General features: G+C 36.0%; 1 protein-coding gene across 1 annotated transcript in view; it reads left to right on the top strand.

Annotated features, from left to right (window-relative positions):
• Positions 1–7,133: 7,133 nt before the first annotated feature.
• The window catches only part of SRFBP1 (serum response factor binding protein 1), a 67,400-nt gene continuing 54,449 nt past the window's right edge, over positions 7,134–20,084 (top strand). Inside the window, exons 1-2 of the mRNA XM_082836302.1 lie at positions 7,134–7,203; positions 17,492–17,580. Of these exons, the coding sequence (XP_082692428.1) occupies positions 7,168–7,203; positions 17,492–17,580 (125 nt within the window). The 5' untranslated portion in view covers positions 7,134–7,167. The remainder of the gene's footprint in view (positions 7,204–17,491; positions 17,581–20,084) is intronic.

Genomic DNA, 20,084 nt, shown 5'->3' with positions numbered 1-20,084 from the left:
CACCATGCTTTGCAAAACAGATGGTCAAAAATGTTGATTTAAGTGAATCAAAGCCAATCACTTTATTGAAAATGAATCCGAATTGGGCTTTAATAATGTTTTCTGAACTTAGCTTTAAAATATTATAGGCTTTGTTGCATAATCTTGAGCCTATCTTGGGATAATTGGAAAATAATTTAAAAAAATAAATCATATATATGTTAAGATTTATAGTTTATAAAGTGCCTTAGCTCATTAATTGCTGAAAAATCAATAAATAATTAGGTGAATGGGAAAGAATAGTGGTCATAAATTATTAATGTAATTTACACATTCATATCATAGAGTTGTTGTAAAACTGCCACCAGTGATTTTATGTCAAAATACTTGGATTGCCCTCTTATTACCTCTGTGACCTCAGGCATATTTGTTATTCGTAAGACATGCATCCTTCATATGTGCCATGCCTATCTCCCAAAGTTACTGTCAAGATCAAATTAGACAATGGAAAATAATAGCAGATTAAATTATTGAGAGGTAAATATTCAAGAACTCTACATTGTGTTTTCATTTTACCATTCCCATTTTTATAAAAAAAAAGAAGTCTTGTCACAGAGAGTTAATATAATTTGCCCAAGGGCACATAGTTATTAAAAGATAGAATTAGAATTTGATATCCATCTGATTCCAGAGCCAAAGCTCTAGGCCAAAATGCTAAATTGCTAAGTGTCGGCTCCATCCCTTCAGATTTTATAAAACTTGACTATGTAATATTAACTAGCTATTTCAAAAGTTTTAAGATCTAAAATTCCTACAGTAGAAACTTTTCTTTAAATTTCCTAGAGATATAAAGTAACAAATCTAACCAAAACAGTCCATAAACATTGACATGAAATTTAGGCAAAAAATAATCTGTTAGAAGATTGATTTAGGAAACATATTAGCCTAGTAAGTTGCCAACTACTTGTCTCCTATACAGTAACTAGTTACACCCTTCGGTACGTTATATATATAAAACTTTGAATCTTACATAAATCCATTAGTAGCTCAATTAGAGGGTTTATTATTGTTTAGGAATTCACTTCAAGTCAAAAATTGAAACCTGAGAAGTTAATCTTAGACATTAAAAATATCAAGTCTGTACACTGATGTGTATAAAATTGATGACTAATAAGAACCTGCTGTATAAAAAAATAAAAAGATAAAATTCAAAAAAAAAAACTAATACTAAACTTTCTTTGGGTTATTTGTATGGAAATATGTTAATATAAATGTTTCAGACATTACATGAAATTCCTAAAAATCTTATATGTTCTGGTGTAATAAGTCATAATTCTAGTTATTACTTTAAAATGTATATCTCAGAAATAACTAAATTTCCTTGTCAATTGCATTATTATGAACTTTCATCAAATCTTTAACCGTGGTCATTTTCAAGTCTTTTGTCATTTACAGAGAGTTCTGGGTGTACTCTGATGCTTTTGCAAAAATGTTCCTATAAAAGGGCTTCATTTTCAAGGAATTCATGGAAAAGACTCTGACAAGTACTGGTTTCTGGTTTCTGACTATACTGCTGAACTGAATGAATAAGCATTTTCAGAACTCTAATGGAAAACTGATGAATTCATAAAAGTGCTAACAAAAGATCAAGATGAAAAAAAAAATTAATTACATGGGACTGAGTGAACTGATGAAGATGATTATAATTTTTGTGACTTTCTGTTTGAATAAAAAGTATATATATAAAGTCTGATAGATCCATCTATTTTCCTTCTAATTCAAAAATGCTATCGTAAGCCATTCATTCAGATTGATTTCTTTAAGATGCCAAGTTTCAACTGTAATGTGAAATGTGGAGAAGACTGCCATCCAGGGGATAGAGGATTGAAAATGCAGAGCCAATGTATGGACACCAAGTAGGGAAAGGGGTGGGGTGGGGGGTGGGGGGCAGGCGGGGAGTGATGAATTGGGAGATTGGGACTGACATATATACAATAATATGTATAAAATGGATAACTAATAAGAACCTGCTGTATAAAAATATAAAATTCAAAAAAGTATATATATAATTTTAAAAAAAATGCAGAGCCAGAATAACGGAGAAACTTAATGCAGTGGTTGTAAGCTGGGATTGAAACAGTTGTGTTGGAATCTGTTGTGAGGTGAATTACTAATAATAGCTCAAGTACTAAAGATTGTAAATGATATGCTGAAAAAATGACAGGTTTGCCAATAATAATTTCTCTTTACCACTTATTCAAGTAAGAGAAAGGTGTAACATTTGTGTTTTTAAACCCCATAGCTTTATTTAAAAAGAAAAAAACATTTTATTGTGGTAAAATTGACATACAAAAAGCTGTAAATAATTAATATTTTCAACTTGATGACTTTGGAGATAAGCATACACCATGAAACCATCACCACAATCTGTGCCATTAGCATATCCATCACCTCCAAAAGTTTCTTCCTGCCCCCTCTATCATTATTTGTGTGATTATTAAAACACTTAAATGCTTTTAAGATTTGTCCTCTCAGCAAATTTTTAAGTATACAATAAAGTATGGTTAACTGAGAACTATGCTGTACAGTAAATCCACAGCACTTACTTATTTTGTATAACTAAAACTTTGTGCCTTTTGACTAATAACTTTCCCATTTTCCCCTCCCTCGGGCCTCTGACAACCACCATTCTATTCTTTGCTTCTATGAGTTTGACAGCTTTTGATTCCTGATATAAGTGGTATCATGTAGTATTTGTCTGTCTGTGTCTGGCTTATTTCACTTAACATAATGTCCTTCAGGTTCATTCATGTAGTTACAAATGGCAGAATTTCCTTCTTTTTAAAAGTTGAATAACAATCTATTGTTTGTGTATAACACATTTTCTTTATCCAGTCATCCACAGATGAACATTTAGATTGCTTCCATGTCTTGGATACTGTGAATGCTGCTGCAGTGGGCTCAGTTACCAGGTGATCCTACCATTCTATATCCCCACAAATGATGCTTGAGAGTTCCAGTTGTTCCACATTGTCACTAGCACTTGTTATGATCACTTTTTAACTATTCTATTAGGTGTGTAATTGTATCATATTGTGGTTTTAACTTGCTTTTCCCTGATGATGTTGAACATACTTTCATGTGCTTATTTGCTATCTACATATCTTTTTTTTAATATACCATTTTAGCCATTTTAAACAATTTATTTATTTATTTATATTTGGCTGCATTGGGTCTTCATTGCTGCATGCAGGGTATCTCTAGTTGCGGTGAGCAGGGGCTACTCTTTGTTGTGGTACACGGGCTTCTCATTGCAGTGGCTCCTCTTGTTGTGGAGCACAGGCTCTAGGTGTGCGGGCTTCAGTAGTTGTGGCATGCAGGCTCCGTAGTTGTGGCTCACAGGCTCTAGAGTCCAGGCTCAGTAGTTGTGGTGCACGGACTTAGTTGCTCCGCGGTATGTGGGATCTTCCTGGACCAGAGCTCGAACCCTTGTCCCCTGCATTGGCAGGCAGATTCTTAACCATTGCACCACCAGGGAAGTCCCACATATCTTTTAAAGTGTATTTTCTGTCTGGATCTTTTGGCCACTTATTTTATTGGGTTTTTTTATCCTTATTGAGTTTGGAGAGTTCTTTACATATTCTAGATAAAAGTCCTTTATAAAATATGTTAGTTGCAAAATTTTCTTCTACATGTAGAGCTTATCTTTTTACTATCTTAACAGTGCATTTTGAAGAGAAGTTTTAATGCTGATTCAGTCCAGTTTATCAGTGCATTTTTATATGGATTCTGCATTTGTTCTGATATCCAAGAAATCTTTGCCTAACCCTAGGTCACAACGTCTTTGTCCTATCTTTTATTCTAGAAGTTTTACAGTTTTGTGCTTTACATTTAGGTGTATAATACATTTTAAGCTTTTTGTTTTGTATTTGGTGTGAGATGTGGGTCAAAGTTAATTTTTTATATGAGTATCCAATTGTTTCAGAACAATTTTTGAAAAGGCTACCTTTCCTCCACTGAATTATCTTTATAACTTTGTTGAAAATCAGTTGTCCATATATGCATGGGTCTATTCCTCAATTCTATTCTGAATGCTAAACATCCATGAGTTTAGTTGTAATCTAGAAATGTATGATTATAATTTTTGAAAGTGCAAAATGATAGAAATGTCAGTCATCAGGCATGTTAGATAAGGAGAATATTACTTTTGAGGTAATTTCCTTTTTTCAAAGAACGTGGGTGTTATAGACTGAATTGTGTCTCCATATATTGAAACTCTAATCCCCAATATAATGAGGTTTGGAGATAAAGTCTTTAGGGAGTCAATTAAGGTGAAACAAGGTCATAAAGGTGGAGCCCTAATACAATAGGATTGGCATCCTTATAAGAAGAGGGAAAGACATCAGAGAAGGCTCTTCCGGCTATGCACATTGGAAAGGCCATGTGAGGACACAGCAAGAAGGCTGTTTCTGCAAGCCAGGAAGAGAACTCTCAGGAGAAACAACCATGATAGCACCTTGATCTTGGACTTCTGGCCTCCAGAACTGTATGAAAATAAATTTCCATTGTTTAAGCCACCCATTCTGTGGTATTTTGTTGTAGCCTGAGTAGACAAGTACAGTGGGATTTGAGAAAGTCTTAAGAAGTTTGAATTTGGAAAACTTGAGTCCCTATTGTATATGCTTGCGAATCCTTACTTCCACTAAATGTAACACTGCAATAAAGAGGAAAAAGATCTTATACCAGTTGCTTTTAATGATAGTAGTTTTGTTGTTTCATATCTCTGACAGCATTTAAATGATCCAGGACCAGCCATTCAGGAATAAAAGGGGCAGGTGTTGCTTTCTAGAGAAACTTGTAGCCTGATGAACACAAATGCATTATTATTCCTAGAGGACATGTGTATAGCTTAATGAAAGCAGATTAGTTAGTAGAATCACCTCTGTAAAGAATCAAAATGATTTTTGAGGTTGTAACATCAAAAGACAGAGATGGATTGATATTTAAGTGATATATCAGGTACAATGAAAAACTACGAGTCACTTTAAAAATGAATATCTAAAGTTGCTGAGAGCTTATCATGTAAAAGAGTAGACAGTACATAAGAAATTTCAAATTAAAGCAGAATATTGTAAATAATATAAGAATGAACTGCTGATGAGAAAAATTAACTTCTGTTGGGGGCTATGAAGCCCATTCTTAAAAAAGGATGTATAGAATGTGAACCTGTCTTGAAAAGTAGCACTTGAGAAAGCCGATCTGGCAGAGGGAGCATCATAAGCAAAGGAGAGAGCTTCTGCTAAGAAAAGGTAGAAAACAAATGCTGAGCCTGAAGAGACTGTGCTGGCTAGAGAAATGAGATGTTGGAGAACAAGAGGAGTGGTGAAGAGAAAACATTACAGAGACTTTAAGAGCTATAGACAAACTTCATATTAATACATTTTTTGAAGCATTATGGAATCATACTAACACCTTTCTCCTAAATTAGAAGACACATTTTCTATAAAGCTCTACATTTATCTTTAAAACAACCTTTCCTGAGTATTTATGTATGAAGTGCCTACTAGCCACCTGGGGTGAAAAACCCCTGCACTCCAGGAGATCAGTTTTAATGAGGAGAAGTAGCTGAATAAGGAGACAATTAAAATTCATTGTATGATTTATGAATGCAAAAACTACCTTTATACAACGCTAGTCAAACAGGAAGTCACGCATTAATCCAATTCTGCCCAAATCACACACTGAAGAATACCAATCCAAACACAAGACTGAGTTATTGTAAATTGAGTACAGAATCAGGAGTCAAGAGCATTGGCCCTACACAGGACTGTCTTCCTGGACAGAAGGTCAGAAGTGGGCCTGGCTTAAATTTACTTTCCACACAGTCTTGAAATACTTAATAAGTTTATCTGTGAATTTGAGTATTGTAAAAAGTGAAATCCAGTGGGACAATGAAACATATGTCAACGGCTTAGTCTCAGGTCAAGTGTGGTCTTACCTGCTACATACTTCCATTTGGGTTCTCTGGCTTCCTACTTCCCTGTCTCTGCCCAGCAACTACTGCCATCTTGGTCCAGTACAGGCACTCCTCCCTGAGTCCTCAAGCATGGGTCCCAGGCACCTGTGAAGATGTGCACTAGCCCCATGGCATCCCTGTGCTTGAGGGAGCATCACACTAAATACCAAATAGAAAGCACATGACAGGTCAAAAGACACCACGGAAGAAAAGAAGAAACTTTTTCCTACTTTTTGAATGGGGGGGGTCCTGCATTTTCATTTTGCACTGGGCCCCTTAGATTATGTAACCAGCCCTGGAATCCTGTAGCAGTGGTCGGCTCCAGCTGGGCAACTCTTGACAAGACACTTGGCCCCTCGAAAGTTAGTTTCCAAACCTGTAAAATAAGAATAATATTTCCTATCTCATTGGATTTGACTATTTTGGAGATAATTCACGCAAAGTGTTTGTCCCAGCACTTGACCCATTTTAAAGCTCTATACTACCAGGTGTTAACTATTAATATGTTATTTAACTCCGACTCAGTCCCTCATGTGTCCTCTACACGCAGCCTAATACTTCAAAACAGCCAATCTCACAGGCAGCATGAAATGTGCATCCTGGTTCTGTTTTATAAGCTCATTATATCTTCTTACAGTGTGCAGAAAAATATGTCCATGCTTGAGCTATAAAGTGAGGCTGGTAAAAAAGCTGAATCTAACAGATGTGTTTGTTAGAAGCGCAAAAATCTTCACAAACGCTAGATAAAAATTCGGAGCAAAACTGGTCGCTCAACTGATCATTTCATAAAGGCTTTCACTCCCATTGAGACACGAAAAACAAGGTCCTTACACAGCTGGACCCACTCTGCGAACGAATATAAGAAAATTAGCATCTTGAAAAACTTCTAAACAAGGCAACTGCTTCTGGAGCGCACTCTTTGCCACCGGCCCCTACCTAGTTTCCATAGGAACGCGCAAATCAGACGGGGAGCACCCCACGCAGGAAGTTGTTATTCGTCACTTCCGTCCTTCACCTCAGAGTCGGTGTACCTTTCACTCGCGCTTCGGCTGAAGCAGTCGGCGGATGAATTTTGGGCCAACGAGGCCGCCGTTGGAGGGGCGTGGCAACGCACCCGCGTTCCGGCCGATGCAGTTCACGTGCGGGCAGCCGGGGAACTTCTTAGAGCTACCATGGACCAGCCGGAGACTTTGAACCTCAATAACGAGGTGAGCACCGGGGTCTAGAAACCTGTGGGACTGACCTTTAGGGCCCTCAGAACAGCTTTGCTGCGTCATTTTGAGGGGCCTGGGCGAGGCGGGAGTCAGGTGAGTTTTCCGGAACTCAGAGACTGACAACCGTAACTCCCCACCCCCACCCTCCTACCCCCTGGTTTCTAGGTGAAGTGTCTCTAGCCCTCAGTCCTCATGAGTTTTTATTTGTGGTACTTTGGGAAGATCATTTAATCTCTTTATTCAGTGTCCATCTGTAAAACGAAGCTCATGATAGTACCTTTCCCAACAAGGCTGGAGTGAGAATTAAATTAACTGGAGTATGTAGTGTTTGCACAGTGCCTGACAGTAAACTCTTAGTATATATTTCCTGCCTTTTGTTGACTGCAGAAAATGAAAGGGAGAGATTGAGAGCTGTAGCTTTTCCTAAGAAATTGTTCATCTTGAATGAGACCATATCATTTATAAGGATGTACGCTCGCTCAGTACCTCATTTCTTCTTTCCGCTACTGTCCTATTTCTGTGCTTCCATTTACAGCAAAACTTTAATACTTGCTGTCCACAAGTTTTCATCTCTCCTTTTCTCTTAAATCCAGTCTCATCAGACGTTTGCCCTCATCACCTCCACCATTACATGTCACCAGGTTACCATTTCTGTCATTTTCTCCTTTCTAGTTTCTGCTTCTATTCAAGGAAGTCATAGTCATCAAAGACTTAAAGTAAGCTGGAAAAGCGGGAATCAAATGAGGACCTCACAACTACAGCAAAGGAAATTATTTGCCATTTTTATTCAGTGGATATATGAGTTTGCTGTGAGCAAGCCACTGTTCATATTACACAGTTCTGTAAGCAACCTGTTCTGAGGTAGGAAAGGTTAAGCACCGTTCATCAATGATACAGGATAATGCTCACAGAAAAAAGTTACGTAGTGCAGAAAAGTTTCCAAAGAGGGCAAGGTGAAATGAGTATACTTGTTCTTGGTCTTTAAGGGTCCTACACAGGATTGCATTCAGGAATTCAATGATGGAGAAAGAAGGTGTTCTAACCAGAGGGACCAGTATAAGTGAGGAAAGAATGGGAGTGGGAATCCCCTTGGATTATATAGTAGTAGATAACTCTCTACTGATGAGAACTTGTGGGATAAAGTAGGAAATAAAGCTGAAATGTATTATTGCCTTATTACCAGGTTAGTAAGTCTGGGTTTCGCTTGACAGTGGAGAACAGGGTATACCGAAGAGGAGAACTCTTGAAGGTGTTTATATTGATAAACATATGTTAAGCTTGTGCTAGTTATAGAAAGCATTTGGTGGTTTATTTTTCCATTAGATTCCCTAGGAGGTATAAAAGATCTTAATCGGAGTGATGTCCTTGGAAATTCACTGGAAATACTAGTGAACTTCCTGTTCAATTTCGAAATTACTGTGAAAGGAGTGGTGACAGTCATTTACCCCAGTCTTCACTTAAGGCTCTTTCTTTTTCCACTTAGTTTCCAGGCCTCTTCAAAACAGTTAAAATTTGGCCTTTAGGAAGTCTTCGCTAATTCACCGCAGTCTGGGCTAGGTGTCTATTCTTTATGCAACCAGGATGCTTTCTACTCTGAAAACACTTGTTTACCTGTTTCTCTCTTTTGGTGTGTATGTCTGTCACCTGCAACATATGTGGTCTGTAACTGTTTGCTGGATGATTGAATGAACTTATCCAATTAGGAAGTTTGTACATCCCACACTGAAGTAAACCTTACATGTTCTAATATGAAGGTAGGAAAAAAAGGATAGAAGAAAGTGGAGATGGTGGAAAAAAAGTGTTATAATTTAAAATTAATAGGAGAAACACTACTAAGGGAAAAACAGTTGTTTACATAAAAATTGAAAAACAAAGGGGGAAAAACGGGACAACCAATTAGAAAAAAAATACAGCTAATATGACAGATAAATGGCTAATGTATTACTATAAAATAGCTCATGGAACTTAAGAAAAGTCATCTCATAGAAAATTGGTAAAAGAAATGAATTAAAACTTCTTCATGGAAGAAATATATATGAAAAAGAGTTTAAATTCACTGTTATCTATCTTTCCATTACTTTTCCATCATCGCCCCATCTTAGTCCAAGTTATATCTCCCAGCAGAACTACTATCCTAGCCTCCCAGCTACTTTGACTTGTTTTCTCATCTCATCTCTCTAGTATAGCTGGAGTGCTCTCTTCAAAACAAATCTAATCATGTGTTTCCTTGCTTAGAACTGATTTGGTGGCTTCCTGTTGCTTTTGGTCAAGACGAATCTACACAAAGCCAGTCTCCACTGTTATACCACTACCCTCACCGCCCTCAGGCTGTGTACTTCAGCCACACTGGCTTTCCTCCACTATCTAGCATAGCCTTCTCCAGATCTTTTGCACTTGCTGTTCCTTTTACCCACAGCTCCTTTTCCTCTCAGTACATTTTATACTTCTACTTAGTCACTTTCTCAGGGAAATGCTTCTTGACTTTCATTTACTCCTTTTGTAAGCTTTTGTAGCACTATTTACTTCTTTTTAGCATGTGTAAGAATTGCTTAATGTGTGGGGCATGTGAATGTGAGAGAGATTTCTTATGCCCTCAACCTGACTAAATTTTCGCTCACCATCATATCCTCAGTGCCTGTCTGTTAAATGAGAAACTTGAGGCATCATTTTTATGATCCTTAATAACTTAAATTAGGTCTCCTTAACTGAGATTCAGGAATGAATTTCAGGGATCGTATAACTGCCTGAAATTATGTGTAATTTGTTGTATTTAGCCTGTCTCTGGGGGAGGGCGAAATATTTCATAGGTTTTATCACATTTGCAAAAATTTGTAAATCTCTGGTATTATCTTTGGAATATTGGTACTCATATCTGTGATTAATTTGATTGGAATCCTTTTTCCATAATTTTTAATTATAGTCTTTTCTTTTAAAAAGTTATGTGGCCAGCTAATTTACAGTATATTTAATTTCCCAAAATGTCTTTTGTGAAGATAAAAGCCAGCTTGCAGACACAACTATTATATTATGCTAACTTTCAATGTCTTCAGCTCTAATTCTGTTTTTTTAAATAATTTTCCAGGGCTAAAGGCTGACATTTATAACACACTTCCTGGCTCTAGTTTCTTAAAATACATGTATTCTTCTGAAATAATGTAAAATTCTACCTTTACTTTTTTTAAAAATAAAGTATTACTTTTTACTTTATCTTATGATTATTTATTGCATATTTTATCTTCACAAGCACTCATGTGGACTTTGAAGAGAGAATATTTAATTGATTTATTATAGCAGCTTCCCTAATGTTTAACATAGTACCTTGTGTATAATAAGTACCATATACTTGCTGGGCAGGTAAAAGTATGGCTAACTCAACTTGAATCACCTTATGTTAAGATGAGGGGGAGAAATCTGCTAAATGAAGACTTTTTTCTCCCTTTCCATTAGAACCAGAGAAGGGATGCACAATTGAAAACAACAGTAAGCATTTAATGAGTAAAGAATTTGGAAAACTAGAGCTGGGTTTCCTTCAGTCATTTGTTTCTTTAGGCAGCAGTGATATATAAAATCAGAATTAGGCGGTGAAACATTCTAATCTGGTACTCTAATTCCACAGTAGGGCCAAAGGCTTCTGTATGAAACTGACATTATTTTATTCTTGATAGCAAATTATTAAGGAGCTCATTAGAAAATTGCTTTCCATGTCCTGCAAGATAGTAAAGGTAGAAACTAAAATGCCAGAGAACAAAATAATTTGCCTTTACTTATTTGTAAAAGATAAGAATGTCAAGAATTGTGTTTGTACATGCTTCTGAAGTTGCAAAGCTCCAGTTTCATAATTAAATATGTGATACTTTTTAATAATTCTTTACTGAAGTAGTAAACTAGGGTCCATCCTTCAGAAGAGAACCATTTTCTGTTTGGTTGTTAAACAATTCTGGGAAGTTTTGCTAGGTGGCAGCATATGCTCAAGTTGTAGATAATCACCAAGCACTCTAGAATTTTAAAATTGTTGCTCATCAGAAATAAAAAGTATAATTCAGTAGTAAATTATCATCCAAATGGCCAAATTAGAAGTCCTCTGTATAAACCTGTAATTAATATTGTTAACTATGAAATAGTTCAAACATATGGAAAATGATAAAACAAATGTCCTTATAATCTGTTTTCTGTATTTAGCAAGTGTCAATATTTTGCCATATTGTAATGATTAATTCCACCCAGCTTCTTTTCCACCTTAGAAGTATTACTCATTCAGTGTGTTTTCTCATATGTATTTTTTATAATTTTCATATTCATACCCAGTGTATAGTATTGTGTTGTATATTTTTACACTTTGCATGTGTGGTATCATACTGGATAAATGCAGTATCATATGTATAGTTCAAAAAGTTATTTTTTTCAGCAGTGTTTATCCATAATACATGCAGATTTCCTGCATTGATCTAAAATGGTACATTGCTTATGCTTTATTTATATGCAATATTTTATCTCTTATGCAACATTTTGTAAAAATGCTGCATTGAATAGTCTTGTGCATAGCCTTTTGCTATAGCTGGAGGTATGTCTTCTGGACAGATTTCTAGAAGTAGAATTTTTGTTAGGTGTTGCCAGAGTTTCCTCCAGAAGGAGTATACCAATTTGCATTCCTACCAGCAATGTATGAGAGTGCCTGTTTCCTCACAGTCTCACAAACAAAATGTGTTGTCATATTGTTTTGTATTTGCCAGTCTGACAGGTGGGTAATGAATAAGCAGAAGTTTTAATATATTCTAAGAAACAGAGATACACTCAGATTTTTCTTAGCACTGCAGGCTTCTCTAGAGCAACTAGCTCTTAGAATAATTGTTTTCTAATAACCATGGGTTTTTGTTATAAGTTAATTCATATGTGTAGCAAAGTTAGTACATTACCAAAAGAGGTTGACTAATTGACTGGCTAGCAGATAGCCAACTACGACTCATTTCAAGGTAACATTTACGTTTACTTTTGTCTGTGAACCAAAGTTTGCTCTCAGCTTTGTAGATCAGAAACTTGCTATTGTTGGCATCCCAAAAGTATTCTCAAAAAAGTATTCTCTCAAAAGCAAATTCATATCAACCATAAACTTTTAAGAGACCATATACATAACAAAACTAGTTTATTGAGAAATATATCTAATGTGGCTACTAATGCTCACATTGTAAGACACATTCTTTTCCTGTCTACTGATCCACATGAGCTACTTGAAATACAGAGCCACAAAAAGGGTTTCAGGTGCATGATTCAGTGTTGGGCTGTGATACATCTGTCCCCATAATTGAGTTATTCCAGTACAAATTGGAGTTCCCAGGTCTTTGAGCTGGGGAACCTTTCTTTGGAATCTTCTTGATTCAGACACTGCCAGCTTTTGCTCTTTGTGGTTCCCTTTCCTGTGTTTTAAGTTGACTCTTGCCCATATGTTCACATGTTCTTTTCCCAGTCAGGTATATTAGCTTTTTATTTATTTATGATTGTATTTTTGTACTGTCTACCTAAGAGTTGATCCAGGTTGCATTACTGTGTTCAGATTTCGCCAGGTTAACTGAGGGCATCTCTATGCCTAGGTTTTAGGCAACACCTCATTTTCAGTGCATGTATTTTGTGTGGGTGTGGATGTGTGTGTCTTACCTCTTTTTCTTGTCCTCTTATAGATTATTAAATGCATTCTTTTGCAGCTTGGAAGCACTCAGCTTGGGCTTATCAGTCTTGCTAATGATGACCTACAGAGTTTTGTCCTTCTATTTTTGACTTCAAACTCTTCCCTTCCACTTCTTTTTCATTTTGTCTCTTCTCTTTCAGCACATTTCATTATTCTGCCTGTTTTGTCCTTGCTTACTTTATTTCTCTTTCCTTCTTTTCCTCCTGAACAATATTATACTCTTTTCACATTTCTAACAATGACAGTTCTATTTGCTTTTGGTTGAAGAATTCACCAAAGCATGTTGTCCTTAAGCAGTACATTGGCTTTCTGGCAATACTGAGTCTTTTAGGCCTATTTGTTGACATCTGGGTTATCTGTCAACCAGCTTCATAATTCCTGGGTAACAAATGAATTGGCAACCTTTTAAATCCTAACTAAAAGGCTACTGGTAGCTGTTTGTCAGTTTTACAAAAATAAATTTAAATGCTTGGAGAAAGCTAGGTGTTTGGGGCAGGCAGTGTGAGGAAAATAAAAGTAATAGTTTCATTTTTACATGAAGTGAATATACTTATTTTTTTTAGTATATTAAGCTTAACAAATACTGGAAAAGTTAATAAGCTAGAAAAGCATTTTTTGGCATTGGCATGAAACTAAATACATGAAGCATTCCCTTTGCTTTTCAGAATTCCCTTACGCAGTAATGACAAACATAGTACTTCTTAAATTGGAATTTTAAAATTGGAGTCTAGCTTTCCCAAGATTGAAATGTAACTGAGGACCAGTACTGCCCACTGCAATTTGTTAATCAAGTTTGGTTAAGAGCAGTTAGCAAATAGTATATAATCATGTCATGCACCTACAGGTTACAGCAATTAGAAATATTTGTTACTATATTTTAATGCATAATTTATTACTTGCTATTTATTTTATGAATGACTTAACTTTCAAAAAATGTATCATAACCCCCTATTATGCCGCTTATGAAATGTAGCAATTCATTTTTCCACTTAAACCTTGTCTAAATGGCTTTTGTTTATGCAAGTATGATTGTTTTCCTAAGTAGATCTAACTTTGAAACAAATTTCAAAGAGGTTAACATATCTAGTGGAAATCTGATTACTCTACATTCTGTTATTATATTACTCTTGAAACAGTGAATGAACAAGTGAGTATTGCTCCCTTTCTGGTCATTTGCTTAACAAATATTTATTGAACACACTTATTGTATGCCATCTACTATGCTGGGTGTTAAGATGCAATGTTGAATAAAACCAGGTATTTGACCTTCGTGGAGTTTATAACCTAGTGGGAGAAAGACACATTAAGCATAATCAGATTAAAAGTAAAATATTAAACTTAAAGTAAGTGTCATGATAATTCTAGAAGCACTTTTTGACCCCTGAGGGAGGCCAGGAGACACTTTATTGAGAAATGACAGTTGGGCCAAAATCAGAAAGATAAGATGTTAAGCTAACATGGAGAGAAAGCAGTCCTGTCAGAGAAAACAGCAGGTGTAAAGATTTGGTGGTAGTTATAAGCATGGTGAGGATGGAGTAAAAGATGGCCCATGTGGCCATTCTAAGAGCAATTGGATCTAAGTGTTAAAAAATGTATTCTGATTGAGTTGTGGGTACCTGATTGGAGAAGGGCAGGAATGGACATTGAGAAAACAGTTGCCAGTAACTCAGCCAAGAGAGCCAAGAAGTCAAGATAGAAGAAAAATGGTACAATTTGAGAGGTAATTAGGAAATAAAATTATCAGGACTTGATAATAGATTCATTGTGAGGGATTTAGAAAAGAAAGCTACCTATAATGAGCCTAGGTGTATAACTGAAAGGATTGTTCTATTCCCTTAAATATGAAACACCAAAAAAGGGATCCAGTTGGGAGTGAAGAACGTGGGTTCAGGTGTGAGTTGGAGGTGATTTTTTAAGCATACTTGAAATGTCAAGTAGGTAGTTACACATTTAGGTCTGGAGCTAAAGTGGAGATCTCATGTAAAGGTAGGAATTTTCAAGTCATCTTTGTTTAGGTGGCAAATTAAAACTGTATACACACATAAGATCACTTAGGGCTAAAAAGTATATCTTGAAAAGAAGAGCTGGCCTAATCAGTTCAAGACTGATTAGAGGTGGATGTGCCTTCATAGAAGACCAAAGTGAAGTAGCTAGAGAAAAAGCAGGAAAACCAGGATAGTATTCTGTTACGGAAACCAAAAGGAGAGTATTTCAAGAAGGAGAAAGTGTTCAACAGTATCAAATGCTGCTGAGACTTCAAGCAAAATGAAGTCTGAAAAATTCTTGTTGGATTCAGGGACTTGTAGACATCATTGGTGACTTCTAGAAATCATTTTGACAGCTTTTAGTAGACTGATGGGAATTTTTATGTGGCATGCAGATAAGGAGATGGTGAGTTTGAACATCTCCAAAAGCTTGACTCTGGGGCAGTTGAGAGAGGGTGCTTCTAGTGAACTTTGTACTGAGACGTTTTGTTTGTCTTTTCTTTAATGAAAATGACTCAAACATGATTAAAGATTAGTGGAAAACATCCATTTAAGAGATTGACAATGCTAGAGTAAATGGATAGTTTGTAGTAAGGGTTATAGGAAGGCAGAAGAGGATGGGATCCAAAATACAGTTAAAAGATTAACCTCAGAGAAGTTCAGGGATACTTCTTATATTGTAACTTTATTAATAGAGGAGGATGGGTGATGCAAGTAAATTTACATTCATAGTAGTAGAAAGACGATGTTTCCCATCTGATGTTTATCTTCTCCATGAAATTGAAAAAGAGAAGAGAAAGGTTAGATGTTTTAGGAAAGCAGACACAGATTTAAAATAGTCATTATAAAGTGAATTGACCAAAATATATATGTATAATAGGATTGCTAGGAAGTGTAAGGACCCATTTGAGGTTAGTTATGATGAATATCTAGTAGATAGAATGCCTCAGATATTTCCTGGCTCTTGGGGTACTGTGATAAAAGAACTCAGAATGTTGTTTTTATCCAGGGTTCACTAGAGGGATTGCTAACCAGAGGGATGAGTTTAAGGTATTGGCAAGTGTTGATTATGTACCTAAACTGGATAAGAGAAGGAAAATTAAAAAGAAAAGGACTAATCATTTGAGAGAATGTATAGGGGTCAGTGAACTAGTGGTTCCAGTAAACTTGAAGACCATTATGGTGGGTGGGGTTGAACAAGCAAGCTGAAAGAAGTTGTGATCTCAGTGCAGAGTATTTGAATTGATGGTTTTAGAAATGGAATAGTTATGAGCAATGACTAGAACTACGTGTGACCATGGAAGTGGGTGGCTATGATAGGATAGATTAGGTCATTAGAAAGGAGGAAGTCAAGAAGTGAGGATATAATATTCGGGTGGGTTATTCAAGTAGACACCTACATCACCCAGAATAATGGCAAAACTTAGGGTGGAGAGAAATTGTAAGTTGGTTGCCAATATTGTCAATGATAAGGGGGTGAAAGATATTAATGAAGGGTAAGAGGTAACAGCTAAATACAAGAGCCTTGTAAAAACAGAATGATGTTGATACTGTTATTTTGGCAAGAGGAATTTGAGGATTATGTGTGCTAAGAACTCTTGCCAGGCACAGAAAACATGTAAATATTGCAAGGCCCCTACCCTTCAGGAGATTTTAGACAGTAGAAAAAGACAGCCTCATGAGCAGTTAGTGACAGTACAGTGGTAGGTGCTACCTACAGGTATAGTGGGAACTCCAAGGATGGAATGGTTATCTAACTGAAGAAGTCATTGAAGGTTTCACCGGAGCGATTATCTCTGAACTGAATTTCATATAGTTCCTGAAGTGGAGGAGGGGTGAAGGATATTACAGGAGGAATTATAAGATGTATGCCTCGTAACAGTGATAGATAAAAGATAAACTCAATAGCATCCCATTGCACTAAGTACTATTATAACATGTGGTTCTTTATCATTGGAATATTTCTATCTCTTGGCCAATAATTCTGTTTTTTTGTTCTTAGACCTCAGCATTGTTCTGTAATGGGGCGATTTAAAGTGTGTGTGTGTGTGTGTGTGTGTGTGTGTGTGTGTGTGTGCGCGCACCTGCGTGTGTGCCCTTGTGTTTTTTGAGTTATGCTTGAAATAATTTGTTACTGAATATAAATAAAAGGGGTGTGCTAAAAACAAGTAAAATAAAGTCACTTTCATGCATTTGCTTTTGTTAATACAAATGCCCATTCAGTAAATTAAATTCCTACAATTACGGGTGAAGCTTTGTTTTAAACCACAAGGATTCAAAGATAAATGTGGTGGTCTCTGATGTCAGGGAGCTCACAATTTATTATGTTCCAAGCCCAACAAGATATAAGTGTAATTTAAAATACTAGCCACTGGGAATGCTGTGATTTTTTTTTTTTAATAAGTTGTTTCTCCTAAATCCTCAGACGCATATTTAGAATGTTGATTTCTTATTCCTTCACTGTTTATGGAAGAAGTTTGATTTCATCAAACTTTGAATATAGTTAAATAAAGCTTTGATTAAAGTGGTAGACTTATTCTATAATATTGATACTCAAAATAAGGTATGTTTCTTCTTGAATTAAGAATCTCTCTAATTTTGGCTTTATTCCTTGAAGGTTGTGAAGATGAGAAAAGAAGTGAAGAGAATCCGAGTTTTGGTTATCCGAAAACTTGTCAGGAGTGTTGGCAGACTGAAGTCAAAAAAGTTAGTCATTTAAAGTCATGGTCCTATGACTAATAAAATGTCAAAAGTTGTCTTTATTCAGTATTTACAAACTTTGAGGGTAGGACCTAGAGGAGTAATTAAATGTCTTACTCATACAGCACTTTGTTTTATATGTAGATGGGATCTGAGTGAGAGAAAATGTGCTCTGTCAGCATGTCCTTACATAGTTTGGACCATATTCAATTAAAATATATGATAAATTCTGTTTTCTCAAAACTCTTCTTGTGGCTTTTTCAAAGTGAAAATCCTTTGGGGTTATTCATGTATTTTATGTTATTAGTAGTCATTTTTTTAAGATGTTGATATAGTTTAACAAATCAAGTGATACCTTTAATCAGTTATAAAGATTTCATATCACCTTATTCCTTGAATTGATAATTAAGTTGAAATCTTTAGGACCTTTTGCAAGTGTTTATCAAAACATTGTGTTCCATTTAATATTTTTTTTTTTTATTTATACTAAAGTATTTTTTTTTTAAACATCCTTATTGGAGTATAATTGCTTTACAATGGTATGTTAGTTTCAGCTTCACAACAAAATGAATCAGTTATATATATACATATATTCCCATATCTCTTCCCGCTTGCGTCTCCCTCCCTCCCACCCTCCCTATCCCACCCCTCCAGGCGGTCACAAAGCACCGAGCTGATCTCCCTGTGCTATGTGGCTGCTTCCCACTAACTAACTACCTTACTTTTGGTAGTGTATATATGTCCATGCCTCTTTATCGCTTTGTCACCGTTTACCCTTCCCCCTCCCCATAGCCTCAAGTCCATTCTCTAGTAAGTCTGTGTCTTTATTCCTGTTTCACCCCTAGGTTTTTCATGACATTTTTTTTTTTAAATTCCATATATATGTGTTAGCATACGGTATTTGTCTCTCTCTTTCTGACTTACTTCACTCTGTATGACAGACTCTAGGTCTATCCACCTCATTACAAATAGCTCAATTTCGTCTCTTTTTATGGCTGAGTAATATTCCATTGTATATATGTGCCACATCTTCTTTATCCATTCATCCGATGATGGACACTTAGGTTGTTTCCATCTCTGGGCTATTGTAAATAGAGCTGCAATGAACATTTTGGTACATGACTCTTTTTGAATTATGGTTTTCTCAGGGTATATGCCCAGTAGTGGGATTGCTGGGTCATATGGTAGTTCTATTTGTAGCTTTTTAAGGAACCTCCATACTGTTCTCCACAGTGGCTGTATCAATTTACATTCCCACCAACAGTGTAAGAGGGTTCCCTTTTCTCCACACCCTCTCCAGCATTTATTGTTTCTAGATTTTTTGATGATGGCCATTCTGACTGGTGTGAGATGATATCTCATTGTAGTTTTGATTTGCATTTCTCTAATGATTAGTGATGTTGAGCATTCTTTCATGTGTTTGTTGACACTCTGTATATCTTCTTTGGAGAAATGTCTATTTAAGTCTTCTGCCCATTTTTGGATTGGGTTGTTTGTTTTTTTGTTATTAAGCTGCATGAGCTGCTTATAAATTTTGGAGATTAATCCTTTGTCCGTTGCTTCATTTGCAAATATTTTCTCCCATTCTGAGGGTTGTCTTTTGGTCTTCTTTATGGTTTCCTTTGCTGCGCAAAAGGTTTTAAGTTTCATTAGGTCCCATTTGTTTATTTTTGTTTTTATTTCCATTACTCTAGGAGGTGGGTCAGAAAGGATCTTGCTGTGATTTATGTCATAGAGTGTTCTGCCTATGTTTTCCTCTAAGAGTTTGATAGTTTCTGCCCTTACATTTAGGTCTTTAATCCATTTTGAGCTTATTTTTGTGTATGGTGTTAGGGAGTGATCTAATCTCATACTTTTACATGTAGCTGTCCAGTTTTCCCAGCACCACTTATTGAATAGGCTGTCCTTTCTCCACTGTACATTTCTGCCTCCTTTGTCAAAGATAAGGTGACCATATGTGCGTGGGTTTATCTCTGGGCTTTCTATCCTGTTCCATTGATCTGTCTTTCTGTTTTTGTGCCAGTACCATACCGTCTTGATAACTGTAGCTTTGTAGTATAGTCTGAAGTCTGGGAGCCTGATTCCTCCAGTTCCTTCTTTCGTTCTCAAGATTGCTTTGGCTATTCGGGGTCTTTTGTGTTTCCATACAAATTGCAAAATTTTTTGTTCTAGTTCTGTGAAAAATGCCAGTGGTAGTTTGATAGGGATTGCATTGAATCTATAGATTGCTTTGGGTAGTAGAGTCATTTTCACAATGTTGATTCTTCCAATCCAAGAACATGGTATATCTCTCCATCTATTTGTATCATCTTTAATTTCTTTCATCAGTGTCTTATAATTTTCTGCATACAGATCTTTTGTCTCCTTAGGTAGGTTTATTCCTAGATATTTTATTCTTTTTGTTGCAATGGTAAATGGGAGTGTTTTCTTGATTTCACTTTCAGATTTTTCATCATTAGTATATAGGAATGCCAGAGATTTCTGTGCATTAATTTTGTATCCTGCCACTT

The sequence above is a fragment of the Leucopleurus acutus genome (assembly GCF_964270905.1).
Source record: "Leucopleurus acutus genome assembly, chromosome: 3".
In the NCBI taxonomy this organism is placed as follows: Eukaryota; Metazoa; Chordata; class Mammalia; order Artiodactyla; family Delphinidae; genus Leucopleurus; species Leucopleurus acutus.
This window is presented reverse-complemented; position numbering and strand designations above follow the sequence as displayed.